This window comes from Lepisosteus oculatus, chromosome 4 (assembly GCF_040954835.1).
Source record: "Lepisosteus oculatus isolate fLepOcu1 chromosome 4, fLepOcu1.hap2, whole genome shotgun sequence".
Taxonomy (NCBI): domain Eukaryota; kingdom Metazoa; phylum Chordata; class Actinopteri; order Semionotiformes; family Lepisosteidae; genus Lepisosteus; species Lepisosteus oculatus.
Genome location: NC_090699.1, coordinates 35,992,313 through 36,014,325, shown reverse-complemented (window position 1 = coordinate 36,014,325; position 22,013 = coordinate 35,992,313). Strand labels below are relative to the sequence as shown.

The 22,013-nt window shown below is 39.1% G+C and overlaps 1 protein-coding gene across 4 annotated transcripts; it reads right to left on the bottom strand.

The window, feature by feature from the left end:
* Positions 1-3,319: 3,319 nt before the first annotated feature.
* as3mt (arsenite methyltransferase) lies at positions 3,320-21,919 on the bottom strand. Of its 4 annotated transcripts, none has more exons than XM_069189161.1 (11): positions 21,828-21,919; positions 20,309-20,363; positions 19,174-19,301; positions 18,784-18,934; positions 17,164-17,300; positions 16,805-16,874; positions 16,364-16,445; positions 15,819-15,950; positions 15,458-15,600; positions 14,331-14,465; positions 3,320-5,202 (listed from the first exon to the last, which is right to left on the bottom strand). In XM_069189161.1, exons 1-11 carry the CDS (start codon positions 21,830-21,832, stop codon positions 5,098-5,100), a joined length of 1,143 nt encoding a protein of 380 aa, XP_069045262.1. In that variant the 5' UTR covers positions 21,833-21,919; the 3' UTR covers positions 3,320-5,097. The 4 variants fall into 4 exon arrangements, with proteins under 4 accessions (XP_069045262.1, XP_069045261.1, XP_069045263.1 ...); XM_069189160.1 differs by lacking the exon at positions 21,828-21,919 and adding an exon at positions 21,223-21,567; XM_015347663.2 differs by lacking the exons at positions 3,320-5,202; positions 21,828-21,919 and adding exons at positions 5,210-13,638; positions 21,223-21,581.
* Between the last annotated feature and the right edge of the window lie 94 nt (positions 21,920-22,013).

Sequence of the window (22,013 nt, the reverse complement as noted above, 5' to 3'; positions counted from 1 at the left end):
CCCAAAGACGGGCGGCCCCCGCACCCAATCAACTACCGATTTTATAAGGAGGCGGGGTGTTTTCCGAGGCAAAAGCCAATAAGAAAAGAAAACAAACATATGGGGGCGGAGTTACTGCCCAGGGCCGTCCTCGTGACTTATTTTGACGGAGGGTTGAAGGCAGCAAATAAGGTGTAGGAGGGGGTAGGTCTGATGAAGGGGAGGGGATCTCGGCAACCAATGAAGGTGTTGTTCCTGCCCACTTCCTGAAACATCCGTCAATGAGACAGGCGTGAGACTGCAGGTGGATAACAGGTGCAATTATGATAAATAAGGGCTTTAGAGCCGTTTTAAATTGAGAGTAGTTTTACTGTGACTTTTCACAATAATGAAGCTTCATGCTAGTTCTTTCTGCAAAGATGTGTGATGACCTAATACATAACTTCAATGAAATCCCCTTGAAAGCTAGGAAGAAAAAAGGCCATCAGTAACGACGTGTGTGTTTTTGCTGTTAAGCATCTCACCGTCTACGTTAAGAGCAGTTGGTTGTGTTTTGTTTTATTCATGTGTTTAATGTTCGCATAAATCTGTACCTGTTCTTTCTTCCAGTTTCATAAGGGAATAGTAAACTGACGTAATCCCTTCGTTTTTCCTTTCGGCAGTCGGTAAACATAACACATATTGTACATCTTTCGGTCACCTTGACATCCAAAATACCTAAACTGCTGTAATTCTGAGAGTAATGTAGGTGAATGGTAATATTACTACCGGTAACACACCGACTACCGGACGTCACGTAGCATACCAAACGCCGATTACATAAAACGTTTCTAAGTAAAAAAAGAAAAGAAATCAACATCTTGATAAGTAGTAGTGGTTGTCTAAACAAAATGTTCAAACCTACGCTTTAGACGTTAAGGATCCTAGTATCTTGGGTTCAGCTACAGCTTTAAAGAAGGTGCGGAATATTACTTTGTAATCTTTGTAGATATTAAACACAGGTGCCTTTATCTTTGTATTTTATTGATTAGTTAATCATCAAACAATTTAATAACAATGCACTAATTCAAACGTCCGTGAGCAACACTCATAAAAACAAAACATCAACCGCCTGGGATAATCCAGGCATCTGTATTTTAATAACACATTGAACTGTCTGAGGTTTAGGCTATCTTTCAAAGCAAATTCTAAAATAAAACATGAAAAAACGAGTTAATGCTATAGTTAGAAGTGTTATAAAAAAAGCGCTGCACGAGTGTACACGCATAAAACACCACGTCAGTAAACAATCACTCAGTAAATTGACCAAATAATACCAAAAGTAAAATCATACATGAAAAGTTTAGTAAAAAAAAGCAACGGATACATAGTCTCCGATTTTTGGCAGTGAGTTTTAAAATCGTGGTGCTCTGGCTTTCATCGTGTGAGCCTGGCCGCAAGTAAAAAAAGGAAGACCTGAATCAGCACATCTCAGATCAAGTGTTGGACTATACTCAAGCAATAAAAGTCCTAAAGTAACCTTGAGCGAGACCGTTCAGTGCCTTATATGTAAGCAACAGAACATTAAAATCCAGTATAAATAGCACAACAAATTCCTTTTTATAAACATATCAGCGAACACTGAAATAGATCAGATTAGATATCTTAAATCTTCCTCTGAGAAGCGAAACTTCCCCAAACGTGTGAAGGGGACGCTGGCGGAGACCCAGGGGCGTGGCCTCCGAACTGCGGCGCTGAGGGGGCGTGTCAAAGATAACACGGGGCGTGGCGATGGCATGAGCAGCACGTGTAGCAACAAATTCCTCACCACTCTGACCCGAAGCAGCCCCGAGTTGTGCCATTTCAAAGGGTTTTATGGAATCAATCACCCTCAAACCGTTTTGTAGTTTGTCTATAAACGTTTTTTTTTAAATAGCGCAGGTATTTGTAAGTTTTAACATGTCCTGCAGCTTTATTTTAGAGTCCTCTTCGCACATGTTCTCAATGTGCGTGATTCTATTTCTGCAGAGGCCAAAAGAATAATCAAGCAATTAAAAATAGCTTATACGTCTACATTTAAAGTAATTTAAATTAAAATATATATATTAGAATCAATATTTTTACCAAAAAATTCTTTTTGAGATTCCTCCCGCAAAAAACGAAGAACTCATCAAATCACTAGTAAAGGAAAAAGAGAAACAGAGGAAAACTGCATCAAGAAGTGAGTTTATTTTTAAACAGGATAAAATATATACCTTTGAAGGGATGTCCTGCGGCCATAACTTAGGAGGAGGTAATCCAGTACACTGAGGGAAAAAGTTGCTTGAAGTTAAAAGAGTGTATGAAGAAAACTGGTTAGTACAAAAATCTCTAATATCTTTGTAAACCTGGATGTCCATCCATCCATTTTCTAACTGATGTAGCCATTATAGTGTTTGGGGACAGCTGGAGCTGAAGCCTATTCTGTCCAGCAACAGTTTTTGAACTGGGAGACGAAACTGGAGCACCTAGAGGAAACTACACAAACCAGGAGACAACACACAAACTCCACGCAGACAGCACCCTAGGTATTGAGCCAGGGCCCAAGCTCCCACTACCTTTTGTATAACAGACAACATGCTTCCATCCGCTCTGCAGTCTAGAACATTCCACTGCTCTGTTGAAAAAAGAAAGTCCAGAAACGGATCTTTTCTCAATGGTTTGACAAACAGGTTTTAATGGCAAATTGTCGTGTGCCATTTTCGCCCTCTTGTGACAAATGGTAGTACTGCATAGACACTCTGGCCTATATTTAGAAAAGGCATTAATTATTGAATACTGTATTATAATTAACGTAAAAATTAAGTCTTTAAGGGGGGTTCAGTTTCTCTCGGTTGTCATAGAAGGGCTGGGGTTTCTGAAGTACAGACTGAACATCACTGAACACGCAGAGCGGATGGAAGCATTGGCGTGGTGGCTCTGTGGCTGAGGATCTGCGCCTGTGGCTGAAAGGTTGCCGGTTCAAATCCTGCAGCCGGCAGAGGAATCCTACTCTGTTGGGCCCCTGAGCAAGGCACTTAACCCCAAGTGCTCCAGGAGTGCCATATAAATGGCTGACCCTGTGCTCTGACCCCAAGCTTCTGTCCCCGACTGTGTGTTTCATGGAGAGGAAGATGGGGTATGCCAAAAAAAAGACAAATTAATAATACAAGAAATTGTATATGGCCAATAAAGTGATCTTATCTATCAGTGACAAAAGCAAACTTGCTCACCACATTACAGAAAAACAATGAAAGTGAAAGTGTTGGAAAAATCATGAACCAATAAAATGTGAAATGCATAAAAAGGATGTTTTAAGCCAAAAATAACCAAAACACACATATAGCAGAGTATTGTTTATTGCCTTGTTCAGTTCAGCCTTTTGCACAGAGGATTAATGCAATCTTATAATTATAGAAAATTATTCTGTTTGTTCATTCGAAGGAAAGGATCACATTAAGAGGCACCCTTAGTGAAATATACATTGTATATTAAATGGATACAAGTGATCACTAAATATAAAATTAAACATAAGCAGGAAACAACATCTCTGAAGAAAGATATTTTTAGTTGGCACCAAAACAGCAAACTTTCCTAACTTATACGCAAGGTAATGTGTATTATGTATACCCACCCTGCTCTCTGTGGGTTTTTATAATTTAGTCCCCAGTATACAAGGCTACACATGCAAACTTTTTTCAAATGAGCACTTTCCCCTTATGACAATTCAAGTCCTTGACTACACAGACAGAAAACATTTACCATTACCAGAATGAAACTGAAGTAAAAATTAAAAACCACAGAAGTAAAAAACATAAAACAATCTATTTTCTGGAACTTGCTTTGCTGGGGCAAATCTGATTTAAAAAAACAACAACTTTTTTTTCTTTACTGAACATGAACCTAAGGTCATGCAATTAAGGTGTGCATGCTGTGTTACAATTATCTTCAACTGGTGACACTTAGCCAAGCCGACATCTTTTTCACAAACTTGGTTGCTTAGAGAATCATATTTCAGACTGAAGTGTAACAATTTACATTTCGGTGGCAAAAGATTGAAAATGCAGCACAATACATGATCTTAGTCCTTGTCAAAAACAACATTCTAAATTCTAGATGTTTACAATCACAAGTCACAACATAGCCTTTGGATACAGGAACAGACTCATTAGTTATTTCTCCCTTCTATTTGTTCCGCAGTGTCCAGATGATACATTCAGGCTGGCCGGGTGGACATGAGAGAGATGGAAACATCATACCTGGCCTCGGAGATGAGCTTGTGTCCTGCAGAGCTAAGGCACGCACAGGAGAGCTGCAGTGCACAGCAGGAGACAGACACCGAAGAGAGCCTGTGCCGGCCTGATGCACTGGTCACTGAAGGGAGCTGCTGTGGCAAGCAGAGGGCAGTCCTGCCTGCACTGCATTGTGCCGTAATCGAAACACTTTCATTCCAAGGTGTTGTTATACTTTGACTGTAAACATGGCTCTACTGCTTTGACACTCATTTTTCGGTGGGGGGGTGTGTCAGCAGCTGCTGTCTGTAGCTCTTTTTACATGTCTCATATCTTTTTCCAAAAGTGCCAAAAGTGATGGCTACAGGATTAAGTGGATGAGCCAATCCAGAGCTCATACAGTACATGTCCATATTATCACTTTCAACATAAGACACTTTTTTAGCAGCAGTTTCATTCTGAAAGCAACAGTTGGTATGAGACTAAACAGGTGAGTAAAACTGAAATCTTAAGACTATAACTTAATACTGTTTAGCAGCCCTAATACAAATACGTAACTGGATATGGAGTTCAAATATAAGTAAATTAGTGGAAATTTTCTTAAACTTTTTAATATGCTGCTCAATTTACTTAAAAAAAGATGTAAATTCAGTTCAGTTAGACGGATGATTAGAGCAACTGTAATGATTTGGGTGAATTTGCTAGTATCCACATAAGGCAAGAGCCAAGACAAAGCTACTCATTACAATTGTATGCCTGATTCTAGACAGTGATTCTTTGTGTGGTGCAACTCACTCAAGATGGGCTTCCTTGTGTGAGCCACCAAGGAACAAACTTTCAGGGTCAATAGAGTTCCCTTCTCCTGCAGCCCAACTCCAGCCTGGTTCTCTCACTGGCAGTCCAATGCTTTGGCACCACAGCACCCTCCAGTGGGGAGTCTTGTATTACCGTGTTCAAGAAGATCAGCGATTTCAAAAGGGTCTGTGACAATTGTCTGGGGAAAAAAGAAGGATAGTAATATACTTATAATGTTATATAATGTAATTTTTCTTTATAAGCCCTGTACAATTTCTTGCATTAGGAATTAGTCTTTTTGCATACCCCAGCTTTTCTCCAAGGAGACACAGACAGGGAGAGAAGCTTGGGGTCCGAGCACAGGGTCTGCCATTGTAAAGCGCCCCTGGAGCAGTTGGGGTTAAGGGCCTTGCTCAGGGACCCAACAGAGTAGGATTTCTCTGCCAGCCGCGGGATTTGAACCAGCAACCTTCCAGTCACAGGCGCAGATCCTTAGCCACAAAGCCACCGCTCCGCCCCAAGTACTTCCAGTGCTAGACAATTTTGTATATTTTAACAGAAAGAAGAAACTCATATCAACGATCTGTGGAATGCGTTGCGGCATGATTATCAGGAATGGTTTTCAAACAAAATCTAAAAAAACAAAACACTTATAAAACATAAGATGTTTGTTTATATTAGTGGTTCCATTTATAACAATGATAGAATTCTCCTGATAAAAACTGCAAGGAAACAGCTACTTGCTTGGTGATCAGTACATAGTTAGGCATCTTTAAAAAAAAAACAGCTGTCTTGTCTGTTATTTCTTCTTAATGGGGTGGCTGTGTAGCACAGTTATTAGCATTGCTTCCTTGCAGCCCTGGGGCTCTGGGTTCAATTGCTGTTTGTGTGGTGTTTGTATGCTTTTCCCATGTTGGTGTGGGTTTCCTCAAGGTGCTCTGGTTTCCTCCCACAGACATGCTTGTAGGTCAACCCGGCTTCTGGGAAAACTGCCCCTGTGCGTGCATGCAGGCATCCCATCTAGGGTGTATCCCGCCCTGCACCTGTTGCTTGGAGAAGGCTCCTGCTCCCACACAACCCTGTATTACTTTAAGCAGTTAGGAAATGGGTGGAAGGATGGATGTTTTTAATGCCAGATATGTTAAAGCAAGAATTCATGCAGCCATAAAAAATAGCACTTCTGATATTGAGCAGACCCTATTGTGTCTGGCAGCTTCTCTGAAAATAAACACAGCAGAGCCTGATTACATCTTATACACAATACACATGAATTGAGCAGGATTTCACATCTTAAACCTTTAATTCATGATTTGTTAAGCATGTGTTTATGTACTGTATATATATATGTAATATGGGTGTACAGATAGAACTTATGAAGAGGAAGTAACTGTGAAGATGAGTTGTTCCTTCCAAATACTATGATAAGGAGGCCAGGGGGTTAAGTGTTTGAGGAGATGGCATCTGTGACCCTGAATACCAGAAGAACTTAAGTCAAAGCCAACAAATGATTTTTTTTTATCTTATCTGTATCATAAGAAGCTTAGCTCGAACATTCTGTACGTGCAGTAAGCAGAAAATGTTTATAGCGCTGATTAAACTGATAGAAAAGTGCACTGAACTTGAAGAAGCTAATGCTCAACCAAACGCTAAGAGCAGGCTTAGCCTTACAGTGGCATTTTTTTCTTCATTGCCTCCTCTTCTTTAATGAAGAGCTGGAAAAGAAATAGACCATGGCAGCACAGGAGCGGTCGGTCCACCACATGGCACACAGACCAGGGCCAGGGAGATTCCAGCCTGCTCAGTCAAGCTCCCTTCATGCTCTCGGACACTTGTTGAAACATACAGGCTGTGACACAGACACCTTCCACACATCCTCAATCTCCATAACACATCCTAGGACTTTCTGCAGGACTGCGCGCACACACACACACACACACACACACACACACACACACCTTACTTTTCCCCCCTACTTTAAAGAACAGGCATGAATCCACTCATATTTCTGGGAGGACAAAAGAGAGAAAGTACTGTAGTATTAGATTATTGTTCAAGTAAATGTTTAACACACATTGCTCCTTTAAAGTAAATAATTGGCAAAGAAGATTACATTTTGTGCTCTCTCACTCAGCCGCATTAACCAAGACAAATTTACATCTATACATGTTAATGTGGGCTTGGGTAGACAGGTAGATGACAAGAAACAACTGTGCAGCTACAATTGATGGTTTCAGATGTGAATGTCTGCTGATGCAATAAGACATAAATAAAATACTCTACACATATTGCCTATTGTTTTGTATTCTCTGTAGGTCACTGAGAATACACTATTTGCAGCATTTCCAAAGGAATAACGTGCTGCATGTGTAACACAAACACTGCACAAATAGACAAAGACACAGAGCCGGATATAAAACTGTATTTTGTCCAGTTTTCTTAATTAGTTTATGTGTAGAGTAAGAGGAAGGAAGATTCACATTTTGACATTTGGGTTGGACATTGCTGTCTCAGTGTGAATTTGTTTCCAACATATTTCTAATTATTATTACCCGTCTTGATTCATAACCTATAGTACCATGTACTCCCACTGATTCTTTTGTCATTTGTGTTTTGTCATTCTACCTAGACATGCTGCAATTGCTTACTTAACATCTTTAGTGCAGAAATGGTCCTGTAAATATGTTTAGAGCACTAATAATGATGTTTACTGTTATGTACTGTCCATTAAGCATAAGGTTTCTCAATGCACTTTTCAAAATGACGATGGCTCATTCCCTTAATCCACTATCTGCTGGGATAGTTTTTTTGTATCTCTACACAGAACTATTATACCTCTACACAGAACTGTATGAGACTATTAATGTGCAATTTACTGTCAAGCCAGGGATCAGTAGAATAAAAACCCATAGTATTTAAGCTAGCACAATGCATAAAAAAGACCACGCCACTCCAAGAACAAGAGGAGTCCCACACTCTGGAGTGAATCCAGGCTGTGCCAGTGTCTGCAGCCAGAACTGTGGGCCGGGTTCCATACAGGATACAGGGAGATCTACAGAGCACCTGCTTTCAGGATTACGATGTACATAATAACATCTGTGTTGACCTATTATTTTCATTTTCTAAACTCTGCACAATGTGGAGAAATGATCAAAAATAATTAAGGATATACCGTTAAAAGTGCATAATTTCTATCCAGGGATGTTATGTAAAAATTGCATAACGTACTATTAAGGTTTAATTTAAAAAGCTGTGTAATATTTTGGTCACTATGACACCAGAAAGATCCTGGGACTATGGAATTAAAAAACAAGATGAGATCCTATGATCACTTGGCGACAAACAAGCTTGATGAGCTGAATGGGCTCCTCTAGTCTGTCACCCCAAAGACAAATAGATACATCAAGAAACCACATAGCAATTTATTATTGGAGTATACACTATGAAAATCAATGAATTTTTTTAAACAAAAATAACACAAAATCGAAAGAAACCTGTACAACGCTATTTGAAAACAAGGTGTAACTAAAAAGTAAACTTGTGATTGATAAATTGGGCTTCAATGTTTTACCAACTTTATCTTTCTTTTGCCTCTGCTGCGGACAAGGTTACAATGTTTGATAAATTCACATGCCTCTGGCCCCAGCAGGAACATTCTCTGCTTTGGCAGTTCCTGTACAAGGTTCCTGATCTTTCCCCTATTTTACACTTTACTCCTGGCAAGCCCTGAGGCTGCTTACAAGAATACCACTTCAGTGATACTTAATCCATTATACCTAGATAACATGCCAAAAGATGCTGGCTTGATGCATCCATCTATAGTAGTGCTACTACAATTTAAACTTAATGAGCACGATAATGATGGTTAAGTATGAGTTATCTGACAATGCCAAATGGTGGAGTAGATGTGTCAGATTTCACACATCTATAAAACAGCAAAAGGCATATATATACTTGGCCAACACTGTCAAGTTTCTGCAGGTAAAGCCAAATGCTACTTTTAAAAAGATAAAGGTCCGGGCCTGATGCCGACATTAGTTCTATTGTACTAGCCATAATTCAGTTAACATACTTGGATGTAATTAGGAAAGAATGTGGACAGGTTCTGCCAAGTGTTATTTCCAAAACTCCCTGGTATTCTGACAGCAGATCCCATAAAACCAGCTGAGTAAACAAAATGTATTTTACTTCCCTATTGATATTGATTTGTCCATATGGGAGTCCACAAAAAAGTTGCATGATCTTGGATGACCACATCTATTTTTTTTCCCATTCAAGGCTGGGATGTCTTCTGTGAGAAAGTATCTTCTCCCTGTGTTCACTAGATACTCCAGTGTCTTCACACATTCAAAAGATATGCTGGCTATGTCGATTGCTATCTCTGAGCTGAGTGTAAACTGCAAAGGACAGGCGTGTCAACCAGGGTGGAGTCCCACTTTACAACCTATCTTTCTAAAATAGGCTATGGCTTGCTGTGACCCTTATCAGGAAATGAGGGGCTTTCGGGTAATGGACAGATGACCTGCAATTATCATCAAAAGCGTAGGGTTAAAAAACACAAAGTACATGGTTATGAATTCTTTGAAGTGGTAGTATCTAATCATGATCTTGGTGGGACACTCTTTCTTCAGATATTCTAGGTGTCTTCAAAGCACCTTCCCCTGAAGAACTGGTTAAAATGATTCAATTCAGCCAACATTGAGCTGCTTTAGGTAATTAAGGAGTGAGCTGCAATAAAATGCGCATACAACCGCCCTCCAGGTCATCCACTGTAAACTACTGTCTTATTAGACTATATGTGGTCATTCAAGGCAAACTGGACATTTCTCAACAGGCCAAATCCAGTATTTCAAACAAACTGATTGTTTCCAGCACATTCTATCAAAACACCTCATGTAAAAGGATCATTTTGGAAACAAAGCTCTTCCCAAAACTATGTATACCATGTGCAAATATGGCAGATGATCTACTGTATATCCACTGAGCTTTTCATGATCAAAACAGTCAGAGGGAATGAAAAACACAGATGCACAAGAAATACAAGAATAAAAAAACCCAAAAAGCTCCAAGACAAAGATTCAGGAAAACTTGTCCACAAAGGGGCGCCACTGACCCATCAAGACTGAAATCTCCATAATAATACTGTACTTGTTAAACAGAAGCCATAGCCAATGGTATAGAGTTTGCTTTGCAGAGCATAAAATAAATGTTCCTCTCTGCCTCCTAACACTCTCTCACTTCCTTTTGATTCTTCTGCACACACTGCAGTGAAAAAGTTCATGAATCCCCATTATAATTATGGGAATTGCAATGTTGTCTGATGTGTGAAAAAATTAATAACTAAGAATCAGTCTGTGTGAAATAAGTGCCTGTCCTATTTAATGGTTAGAAACGTTGCAACTTTGATCATAACTTTACAGGTTAGTGGGAACATCATACCATGATCAGACGAGATTTCAGAGGACCTCAGGAAGGAGTAGTTGATATTTATCAGTCTGGAGAGGGTTAAAAATCATTTTTAAACATCCATCCACTGTCAGTTTATAAATAGAAAATATTCAAGACCATGAGGACTCTACTCAGGACCAGTTATACTGCCAGGAACTCCCCAAAATCAATCCAGAAAATCAAGAAGTCACAAAGAACCCCAGATTAACATCTAAGCATGAGCAACCCTCTGTTGTTGCAACAGATGTCAGTGTTCATGCATCAACCACTGGGAAAAGACTGAATATGAATGGCTTTCCTAGGAGGACAGGCAGAAACTGCTGCGCTCTAAAAAGAACATCCATTAAACTCCTGGAAGAATATTCTCAAAAGTTGGATTTTCCGGCCACAAAGTGAAATGTTTTGCTGGAAAAATACAATCACTGTGTTCCAAACCAAAAACATCATAACTAGCACCAAGTATAGTGGTGGGAGTGTACCATGTACCATTCGGTTCTGCTGGACAGAATGCAATCATTGATGGACCAACAAATTGGATTGTATCAGAACATTCTGGGGGACAATGCCAGGCTATCCATTCGTCAGTTAAATCTTGAGTGGGTCATTCTGTGGGTTGATGACCCTAAACATAAAAGCAGATTTTAAACAGAATGGTTGAAGAAGAAATTTTATTTTTTTTGATTAACCAGACCTGAACCCCATTGAAATGTTGCGGCATGACCAAAGCCAGCTGTTTGTGAAAAGAAACCCTAACAATGCTACCAACGTGAAGCAGTTCTGAAAGGAATAATGGATCAACATTTATAAATAGTGCGAGACTAATGATTCAGGAAAACTAGTGGAATTCACTGATGCACAAGGGGTGCCACCAGTTACTGAATCTAATGGTTCTCATACTTATTCACACAATGATATCCATTATTGGATCATTTTACTAATTAGATAATCCAAATATATCTTGTGTCTTTGTGCTATAAACTTAATCAGGTGAGCTTTATCTTTCATTAAGACTTTCATGAAGATCTAGCTACGTTTTAGGTCTAAAATATACAAGAATATTTATCATCCTAGGAGGTTCACAAATTAATTTTAGGTACTGTATACTGAGTGCCTTGCTGTTAAAGTCCCACTGTGGGCGTCAAACAAATCCTACAAGCACCAACTGGCATCACCCACTCAACTAGGTGCCAAAGGCATAATCATAGCCCATGTCTAACTCATGGTTGCCACCAAGCAAGGTATTTACATTTTAGCTTGTAGTGCAAAAAGAGGCAGCCATCTTGACACATGATGCAGATTTACGTAGTGAACTATCAAAATAAAATAATTAATACATTAAAGGATGAATTAATTTAATTTTCCACTTTCCAGTAATAAAATGGAGAAAAATGAGGACTCCCAGCTATAGTTCTCCCATGTCTAAAGCGGACCATGGGACATCCTGGCCAATGTGCTTGACACTACTACACCAAAATCCAAAATGATCAGTTTTTTTTTCTTGTTGAAGCATGGAAGGAAGTAGAACCAAGACTTTAAGACACAGGGTGACACTTAGCATTTTAAAGCTCAGACTAAACTTTTACTAAATACCAAAATACCAGATATTTACAGTACGTTTCTTTTACCCTCACCGTTGAGTTTGCAATCGCACAGATGTCTTTTTCATTCTCTCAGAGCACTATTTCACCTCTAGGATTAGCCTTGTCAGGACTGACATACAGTAATGGCCAAGTGACAAGTTTATCAATGATTCTTATCGCCCAGCTTTTTAAAATTTAATTCAAAAGTATAATCTCAATGTTAATGCTTTAAAAGTGGTCCAGCGAAATAAACTGCAAGGTTACATCTCTAGGACACACAGCTGACTGGCCTTGAAGCTTAAACTGTTGACACTGAGTGGGGCAGCACCACCTGACACTGAAACACAACCAGCCAGCATTACAATTTTGGGTGGATTGTGGTCGTTGTTCTTCATTGCTGTCAAATCGCCAAATTCACAACAAAAATTAGATGGATTGCTTGCCCACAGTATGTAGGTACCCAGAAGTACACCAAAGTCGAGAAAAAAATGAACAATACTTCCATAAGTTTCACAAGGTTATCTATCTACCTGTGGTGTATTCTTTAATCCAACTATTAATTTGTGTCATTGGCAATTATTCTACCTAGATCTTTAAACACTAAAGATTAAAAGGCACCTGTAAAACCTACAGAAGTGTATTTCTCAAAGTCCAAGGTTGAAACACTTCTGAAGACTGTCCAAGATGAGACTTCCTTCCTTTGTAATGTGTAAATATGTTAAACAAGTGCTTATTTACTTTACTGAAGAGAGTTGTCCATCTAGTCTCTGATCAGACCAGCAACTTTAACAGCAGCCAAGGCTTCTCATGTTTAATGATGTTACCCAGGACTCTAGAACCCACAAGTTTCCTGACATTTAAGGCTTATAACTTAATTGTCAGATTGTTCTAACTCAGTAATGTGGAGATTGCCAAGGACTTTCCCCAGTTAAAAAATCACCTCTGTAAGGATTTTATATTTAGAAAATTGGACCAAGTATAATCAGGTACTGAAGGTATAATCAGGTAAATCAGGTAATTTACAGTAGCCCTCCTACTTTGAATATGTTAGGGTGCCACAACTGAGAGCAAAGAGGGCAATAAAGTTAAGACATTCTTCATTACCAATCTCTTCCTAAAGTAAAAAAAACAAATGATTATAAGAGTAAGCAATTCAAAATAAATTAGGTGTAAAATTATTAATTGCAGCTAAGATATGTACATACTACCATCTTAAGTGTTGGTTCATATTAATTTTTTTGTTATTTATACAGAAGTTGTAAGGATATTTCATGCTCTTCCAAAACAATTTTTTAGGCTCTCCTTACTGTGCCTTTAATATGAATCTCCTTGCGATACAGTGAATACAGAGCACAAATGTGCTAAAACCCTATTTCTTTGCTTTGTCGGTTATATTTATCTAGTTCACATCTGCTGTGTGGTCTTATCAGCGTGGTCCCATTACTGTGGGAGTAATGAGACGAGCTGGGTCCTGCCGCTGCTGTGTGGGGGTGAAGAGCCCAGGAAGGCAGGAGATTCAGCCCGTATTACCCCAGCTCTGTGGAGGAAGAGTGGGAGTGGCTGATTGCAGCTGGCTTGCTCCACATCCCCACTGCAGGACAGAGAAGGACCTTGGCAGGGGGGGAAGTACAGACCATTGTGGTTGAGTGAGAATGAAAGAAAACAGAAAAATTCTCCACACTTAACTCTGCCTAGAAAAGAAAAACTTGACCAAGCGGAAACACAGCTTAGTGCAAAGTCTGAGCTTTTACAGTGCCAGGATGTGAACTCTAAACCCCACCTCTGGATCCCCTTAATGGGCAGGGTTAGATTCCATCTTCACCCAGGCAGAGATGGAGTCTATCACACCTCACTATGATAGTTTATTTGACCCTATTTATTTTTAATCACGCATCTTATATATCCATCTCACATACCGATAACCCCATTTCATTTTTTTCCTAAACTGTTAAAATCGTTTAAATTGCTAACTTGTTTTCCACATCTTATGCATGTATGTTTTTATTTCTTAAATTGTTCATGGGTTCATGTTGTGTTAATTATAGTGTAATTGTAGTTTATATCGTGTTATGTCTTTTACCTGTCTGCAAGGCTAATTTTCCATCTGGTACAATAAAGGAAGTAAAAAGTGCATCAGGAAGCTGGCCTGGCACTGAAAGTGAGGTTAAACAGTTATTCTTCATTACAAGACTGGTAGACAGTGTTAGAGACGTCAAGTCTCTACTTTTACCCACCATCTTATCTAGATTTGATCAGTTAAGGTATTAAGGTCCAAAATGTGAAAAGTTCAACGGGAACACACCTGTGATACTGCAGGACAACATCCAGTAGAGGCAGGCTGGGTCTTCACCACTGGCTGGAAAGAAAATTCTTCCGCAAACCTGGAACCCTTCAAAATGGCCGCAATCTCTCCATCCACCTCTGCCACCTGACCTTCCTGAGAGAAAACAAATAAAAACTCAAGCTAATCCAAGAATTTGAATCTGGGTTGATGACCAAAGAAACATCTGTGTTTTTACTTAAACGACATTCAACTGTCACTTATCTAAAACCAAATCTAGCTGGACAAGTTGTTCTAAGCTACAGTATAGGTATTGTGTGTATTTGATGGTCCTTTACACTGTGTATATAATGTATTATTTCATCAACAGGGTATAACATTTCTTAAATAATGAGGTCCAAATGAATCTAATAATCAAGTTAACTTTTTGTGATTAGTTCAAAGTCACACAAAATTGAAATTAAATACAAATGTACATTCTTCAACACTGGGGAATAAGATTTTGATATGCCAAGTTAAGAGACAACTCCTTATGACTCTTTCAAGTAAACAGGTCGCCGTTGTTTGATGAGGCTTGCATTTGTATCTTGATATGAACACAAAATGACCTTTGCTTACAATGATAAGATAAGATCACTTTATTAGCCATATACAATTTCTTGCATTAGGAATTTGTCTTTTTGCATACCCCAGCTTACTCTCCATGAGAGACACAGGCACACAGACGAGGAGAGAGAAGCTTTGGGTCAGAGCGCAGGGTCAGCCATTTGTACGGCGCCCCTGGAGAAGCTGGGGTTAAGGGCCTTGCTAAGAGGCCCAATGGAGTAGGATTCCTCTGCCGGCTGCTAGATTTGTACCGGCAACCTTCCAGTCACAGGCACAGATCCTGTCCACCAATGAAAGGTTTGTTTAATTTGAATGGGAATTAAAAGAAAACCTGATCAGGAGTGTGAAGTGAAATCTGAAATTATTAAATCATAATATAGGTAAAATTCAATCAAACCTGAAAGGTAAATAAAATAATAAAACAGCTTTAATTAGACAGAATTAAAGAAAACAATGTTCAAAGAAAATCTGAGGGTTTTGGACCAAATAAAAATGGTGTCCTACAAATGATTATTTAAGTGATATAGTACTCATATTCCAACCTGAAATGTGCAGTTCACATCAAATTCCAGCATCTTCTCAAAGCCAGTAATGGCCCCATTATATATGACCTGACGCCTTTCCCTCGGGCAGCTCTTAGGTATCTTGAACAGGCGATAGGTTGCAGAAACAAACTTGCAGTCACCTGGAAAGGTGGAGGAAAGAAAATTGCAGTTTAATGACACAGTAAAAACTTGTACGGTGGCAGTAAGACAAATTACACTATGTAGAAAGATGTATAAAGTAAAAATGAATTCATAATACTAAAACTGTGGATATGGACGAGTTTTTATCAGCCTTATCCTACTGATGCATTGTATGTGAATGTTAAAACAGATTGAGTACTTCCCCCGTTGAACTCACCAATCAGGCTCTCCAGTTCCTTGTTCCCAATGGTAATATAATGGGCAGTGACCAGTCGTGGTGTGCCAAATCCCACTTCTTCAGCTAACAGCAGGAGGTCTTTCCACCACAGGGCTCCACCCAGACATTCACCTCACAAGGGAAAGAATTTCCATTACTGTGGCCCTTAATGGAGCTAAAACTCATGGAGTAACTCTACCTTCATCACAGCATTTTCTAAGTCATGCTAGCGTGCATTTTAGAAAAGGTACAAGTCTCTGCCAAAAATGTCTATCAGTGCCAAGAACGGAAAAAAAAACATCAAAACATTTCAAAGAGGTGGAACTCTGTATATATTAAAAATATTATTCACATAACTTGCAAATGTTAAAATGAATACATTACCCATGCTTATATTATTACCTGGGTTCAAAAGGTTTAACAATCAAGCAAAATATTTAAATGGAAAAAAGACTAAAAAAGAATGAATTAAACCACTGAGTTGGAATTATAACACCATCACCAACTACTGAAATAATGCTTTGTTTAACTAATGTTACCCTTACCCCATAACACTTTGTGTGTTCTGACTTCCTCTGGTAGCCTTTTGTTGCTGTAGACATCACTAAAATACAGTTCCCCACCATCCTGAAAACAGAACAGTCCTGTAGCACACTGACACACACGCCACTTACACTCCTCAGAGGAGATAACTGTCAACACATTCAGATGTTTTCCCAGACACAAATTGAACAACGGAAAAGAACGGTTTGTAAAACTGTGGAGGGCATCTACTACTGACCTTTCTCTTGAGAGATTAGATTCATACCTTTATCATCAGAGACAAAATTCTACTGAGCATTAATACCTAAACCAGCTATGACCTCAAAACAATCATTCACACAGTGTAGGTAATTCAGGTGACCTCATACGCCACTCGATACAACAATGATGTCACCTACCTTCTCTCCTACCCAGTGGAAACACTCTTGAGATTCTCCACCTACCTTTAACACTCTGTAAGCTTCCCTCAGCACTGCAGACTTATTGGGAGACAGGTTGATCACACAGTTCGATCTGCAGAACAATCCACAGGCCATCAATGCTGATACCATAACACTGCATTGCCATTACCAAACTAAAAAGTGAAATGCACCAGCTTGAGAATGCTTTATAACAAAATCTGATGGAGAACTGTTCTTGAGATGTGAGGCTCACAGGCTCCTTTTTCGTTGCGCAGAACAAATACAAAATTCTTATATGTAGTTTCAATGTTCTGGTTAGAACTCTCATAATGCAGTGAAAAAACTATCATTCTGTATAGTACGCATTACACTCAGGCTTTCCAGTAAAATAAGAGACTCACATGATGACATCGTATGTGTTCTCTTTTAATCCTGCATCCTGCAGAGCCTCAATGTATCCCTTAACAAAATCCACATTCGGATGCATGTAGCCAAACTTCTTCATGTGGTAGTCGATGTACTTTTCAGCCACTTCCAACTAAAAGGAGATATCGAGATTGATTAATACTATACTTTAACTCTGTGACTTTATACACAGTGACCAAAGACCAAGACTCCATCAGAACTGAAACCAAATCTTATATCCCCGCTCAAGGAGCAACGGCTGTGAAAGCACTAGTTTCTTCCGAGTCTTGTATTTCAGCATTTCGCTTGGTTCTTCACACTTACAACACCGCACGGCCTTGTAATCTTCTCATCATGCTTTCCTCTATACCACAGACATACAGTTCCAGGGCATGGACCACTCAATGACCACGCACTCATTTTACAAAAGGGATGTGTTCCTTGAAAGATATTAGGTGAGAATTTGTTAATGAATGAATACGTCACTGTTTTAAAGGCAATAATGTGAGCCATATTTAATCGTTACACATATCATAGAAAAGGAAAGCAAATGATGCCTGTAATATAGTCCAACTAAATGTATTTATTACATTGAATGGATTTTAAACAGTTTCTGCAGTTAGCAATGATACTAACCACTAGCTTTCAAACTGCAGTGAGTGGTTAGCAGCAATGTTAACCACTGGACATTGTGCCTCAAAAATGTGCACTTTTTTCAAATGTATTAATGCAAGTATGTTCACTGAATTTATGCAAGAAAGAGCTAATTGTGCATTATGATGAATTACAGCATTACCCTTGCAAAAATGTAAAGGATTTTTATGTGAACCTAAGATGTTCTAAGATGAGGTCTAAGATGTGTTGCCTAAGATGCTAGCATTCCAGTATGATTCCTGTATAACATGAAATCTGTCTTAACCGAAAATGCAAGCATTTACATCTTACGGATTTCAGCTTTAACATTATGAAATGACTAAAATAACTACTGCCAAAATAATCAGCACTTCAGTCCCACTTGAAATCTGGATGAATTTCAAACTATGCAGCATCTTGTTACACTGGATAAGCAACACAAGCCCACCACTGCTTCAGCAATTTCACACTGATGAACCGGTTTCTCCTTAAAAAAACAAACAGATCTGACTGCTGCTCCCCCTAGTGGGTCCATGGAACAACATTTCATGCAGCACAGTACGGGTCTCATCATTGCCCAGCAGATTGTCCGAAAAAGAGGGGCTGAATATACAAGAAAGGTTTGAATTTCTCTTGAAGAAAATCTACAAAGGGTTTGCTGTCTTATTGTTCTGTGATTTATTGTTTGTATTCAAAAGAGGTGCTAGGATGCAACAATGTTCCCTGTGGCAAATTTCTATTAACAAATTAAATATTTGTGTTTACACTGGTTGGCAACCATGTGTTTCTATTCAAATCGACTTTCTATTCTGGTTTACCATGTTGACTCTAACCCAGATGTATTTCTGGGGATTGTTTTAATGATAACTGCCTTCAGCTACTGCGTGTGCATTACAACCTTTGTCCTATTGTAAAACAATAGTATACTAACACCTTCCCTTCTCAGACAACACTGAACCATGGCCGAGTCCACTGGACAGTACCTGCTCCTCAGTCATGTCAAGGCCAGTGATGTGCCCCTCCTCTCCCACCAGCTGGCTCAACACATAGCAGTCCTGCCCGCTGCCACTGCCCAGGTCCAGCACTCTACAGCCCTCCAGGCACTCTGGCACCACCAGACCGCACCCATAATACCTGCAGTGGGCAGATTGAACGAGGTGATCTGGCTTCCTCCCAACACAGGTGTCCCGTGATTTGTAGGACAACCTCTTTGTGAGAACAGCTCAGGCAGGGAAAAGGTAAGAGGTGAGTGCAAAGATCAGTATGACTGACCACAAAAAGGACAAACATTACGGGGGAAAATGCAACATGTCTTTTTTTCCCCAGTGTGACAAAAACATCTGGGATAAAATCCACACACAACCACAACCCACCTGCTGGTGACTTCTGAGTGCACTTCCTTCAGGGCCTTGCGGATAAATGCTGGTGTAGGTTTGGCTGGGGAAACACAGGCATTGCTCTTGAGATCAGAGGTTTTCTTCAGCTGCTTCCCATAGTAATCCTATAGGGAGACCAGACCATCTGCAATCCAGGATTTCAGGGTTTTCTTTATATTGCCTTTTTATTATATATTTCTTTAAACTCCATTATATTTAGTCTGTGCTTAGGCTACAGTTCCTAATAATATCCCCAACATAATCAAATCCCAATGAGAACAATGTCTGGACTGATATAAGACCAAATTTAAAAGAACACCTGTTTATGCTTTAACAGCACATGGAATGGCAAAAGATGAGTAGTATTTAATCTGTCATAACCAAAGCAGCAATGAATCTAAACACTGTGAAGAGGAAGCAGCAATCCTGATCCTGGTACTTCATTTCTGCTGCTTAGCACTACTATCTCAGAGTTGTGATGCCCTAACTAACTCTCTGACTTGGTGTGCTGTGGGTACAGTATAACACAGCAGAACACCGTGTTCATTTAAAAACATTACCCTCTTTGTATAGAAGAATACATTGGTATATACCAGGCAGAAGGTATAATTCTGTCACAGACTAAAGCATGTTACAAACACACTTCACAGGTCTCTTTACCGCAGATCCTGTGACAAATGGGCAGCAGTCATTCACACTAGGATTACTCATCTCACCCACACCACTTATAAACATTCTGATATGAATAAGGCATGGCATTGTAACATAAAGTTCCCAAAATACTCATATACTGACAAGTATAATAATTTTTATATTGCACTTTTCTCCCAAAGGATCCTTAAAACACTTCACATATAGGAGTGGACACACTTGATCTAGCACTGTAGTGCATTGCTCACCTAAATGACAAGCAGCAGCCATTAGACTGCAGTGGCCCCAGTACAATGGAGATCGGATATACAAACGAGAAACTGATTAAGCAGTTGAATTCAGAAAGAACTGAAATCATGTTTAGGTGACTAGGGGCAGAGTTGTTTTGTTTCTGAGATCTGATGTGATCAGGCTACAAAGTTCTAACATTCTCATCATGATGATATAATTTTACAGGTATCCACCAGAAATAGTAAACTACCTTCACATCAGCATAAACACCTATGCCTTGGGATCCACATCCTGTTCCGCATTCACTACAAATAATTAAAAACAAGATGAATTACAGAACCAAAACCACAGAAAGAAATATATTTTTGGCCAGATAAAAAAAAGCATAATTAACAGAGGCAGAAACCTACAAAAAGAGGTGGTGGTGGGGAATTACTTTTTTATACAAAGAATGCAAAGGTTCTAAATCGTCAGGTTTCTCTTGTATCATTTAACAAAAACTACTAACCTAAACAGTACTTTATAAGGCCTTTTTCATCTTTAATTATTCTAACTTTACTTGCTTGGCGTTTTGGATTCTTTTAACTAGGAAAATCAGAAAACATCACAGAGCAAAGTGTAAATGAACTGCGCAGTGAGACCAACTACTACTTGCTGAAGCTAAGCAGTAAGCTGTTTAACTTCCCAATCTGAACACGAAAATTGTATTAGTGTGGATATATGATTACCGGTACATGTCTTATAATTTACTAATGTTTTATTAGCAGTAGTCATACCGACTAATAGTAGCAGTAGTAACATTAATTAGTAGACAAGGCAATGACCGAAACCAAAAAAAAAACATAAAAAGGCGACTGATCTTGCAGTTCAAAGAAAATTATGAAATAATTATATGTCGATTATGTGAGCGTAAGAAGAAGGCATACGTACTACTAAACAATAAAGTTACCACCATAAAAAGCAAGAACCTAACGGCAGCCGAGCAATCACAGTAAATGTTGGTTGAGGTGAACATAGGTAACAATCCTGAAAACCTCTTAAAATGATCGAAATTGACACCTGTTAAAAAATCTTGCAAGGGTAGATATGACTAAGGTTATATTAAAAAAGATAAATGAGCATGTCATACATACTTTTAGTAAAATAAGTATTGCCTTACATTACCTGCTTTTTGAGCAACACTCCGCCATACTGTAACCACTTTGCAACAGCCGACTTCCGGTAAAACCATCCCAGAATACGTCGCGACAAATTACCCAAACGTGCAATAAACTATTATATAACAATGAATTTGTTTTTTTTTGTTCTTCTGTTTTCCAGGGTATATTGAGCTTCTCAAACCCAGTTCTAAAACTGTAGATCAGTGCTGCAGATCAAAGTGCTTACGTTTGCTTTTTTGCATGTGGATGTTGTATTACTGGATTTGTAATAAATCACATCAAGTGCTAAATCTTCTTTATAATCCACAGTACTCGGTTGTGTGTCTTTCAATATTTGACGTGGTGTATCCCACTTAAAACGTTGTGACGTCACACTTTGATCTACGAAAGTGATTAATGTATATCGACATCCCCGCACTTTAATTTTAAATTTGAAAAATTTAAACAAAAAATAATTCGTATTTATTGAAAGGTCAATTCGAACAATTAAACTTGTATAAAATGTTTTTGTAATAGTTCATGATGTTAATGCATGCATTTATGCATTTCAGATATCCTTGAGCTCCGTGAAGTTGCCCCCCTACAGACAGCACAAACGATGAAACCCACCTCATTCGTTAGTGCTACGTTTGTGCCATTGAAAGTAGCGTCTGTGCTGCTTTCGTTCCCGAGATATAGCGCCTTGTTTTTTCGGTGGTCACGTGACAATGCACGGTGACTTTGACCTCCAGTGACCCCGCCTGCCGAGTCCAAGCGCTCTGTTACTGGTGCGAGAGTAACAATTGTGCTGGAAAA

Bases quoted from the DNA above. Each gene is read 5' to 3' on its own strand.
- as3mt (XM_069189160.1), bottom strand. From the start codon at position 21,248: ATGGCGGAGTGTTGCTCAAAAAGCAG. The intron at 15,601-15,818 runs GTGAGTTCAACG...CCACCTTTCCAG, and splicing joins GGAACTGGAGAGCCTGATTG to GTGACTGCAAGTTTGTTTCT. The intron at 5,203-14,330 runs GTGTGTTCCCGT...TTTTTTCCCCAG, and splicing joins GTTGTCCTGCAGTATCACAG to ACAATTGTCACAGACCCTTT.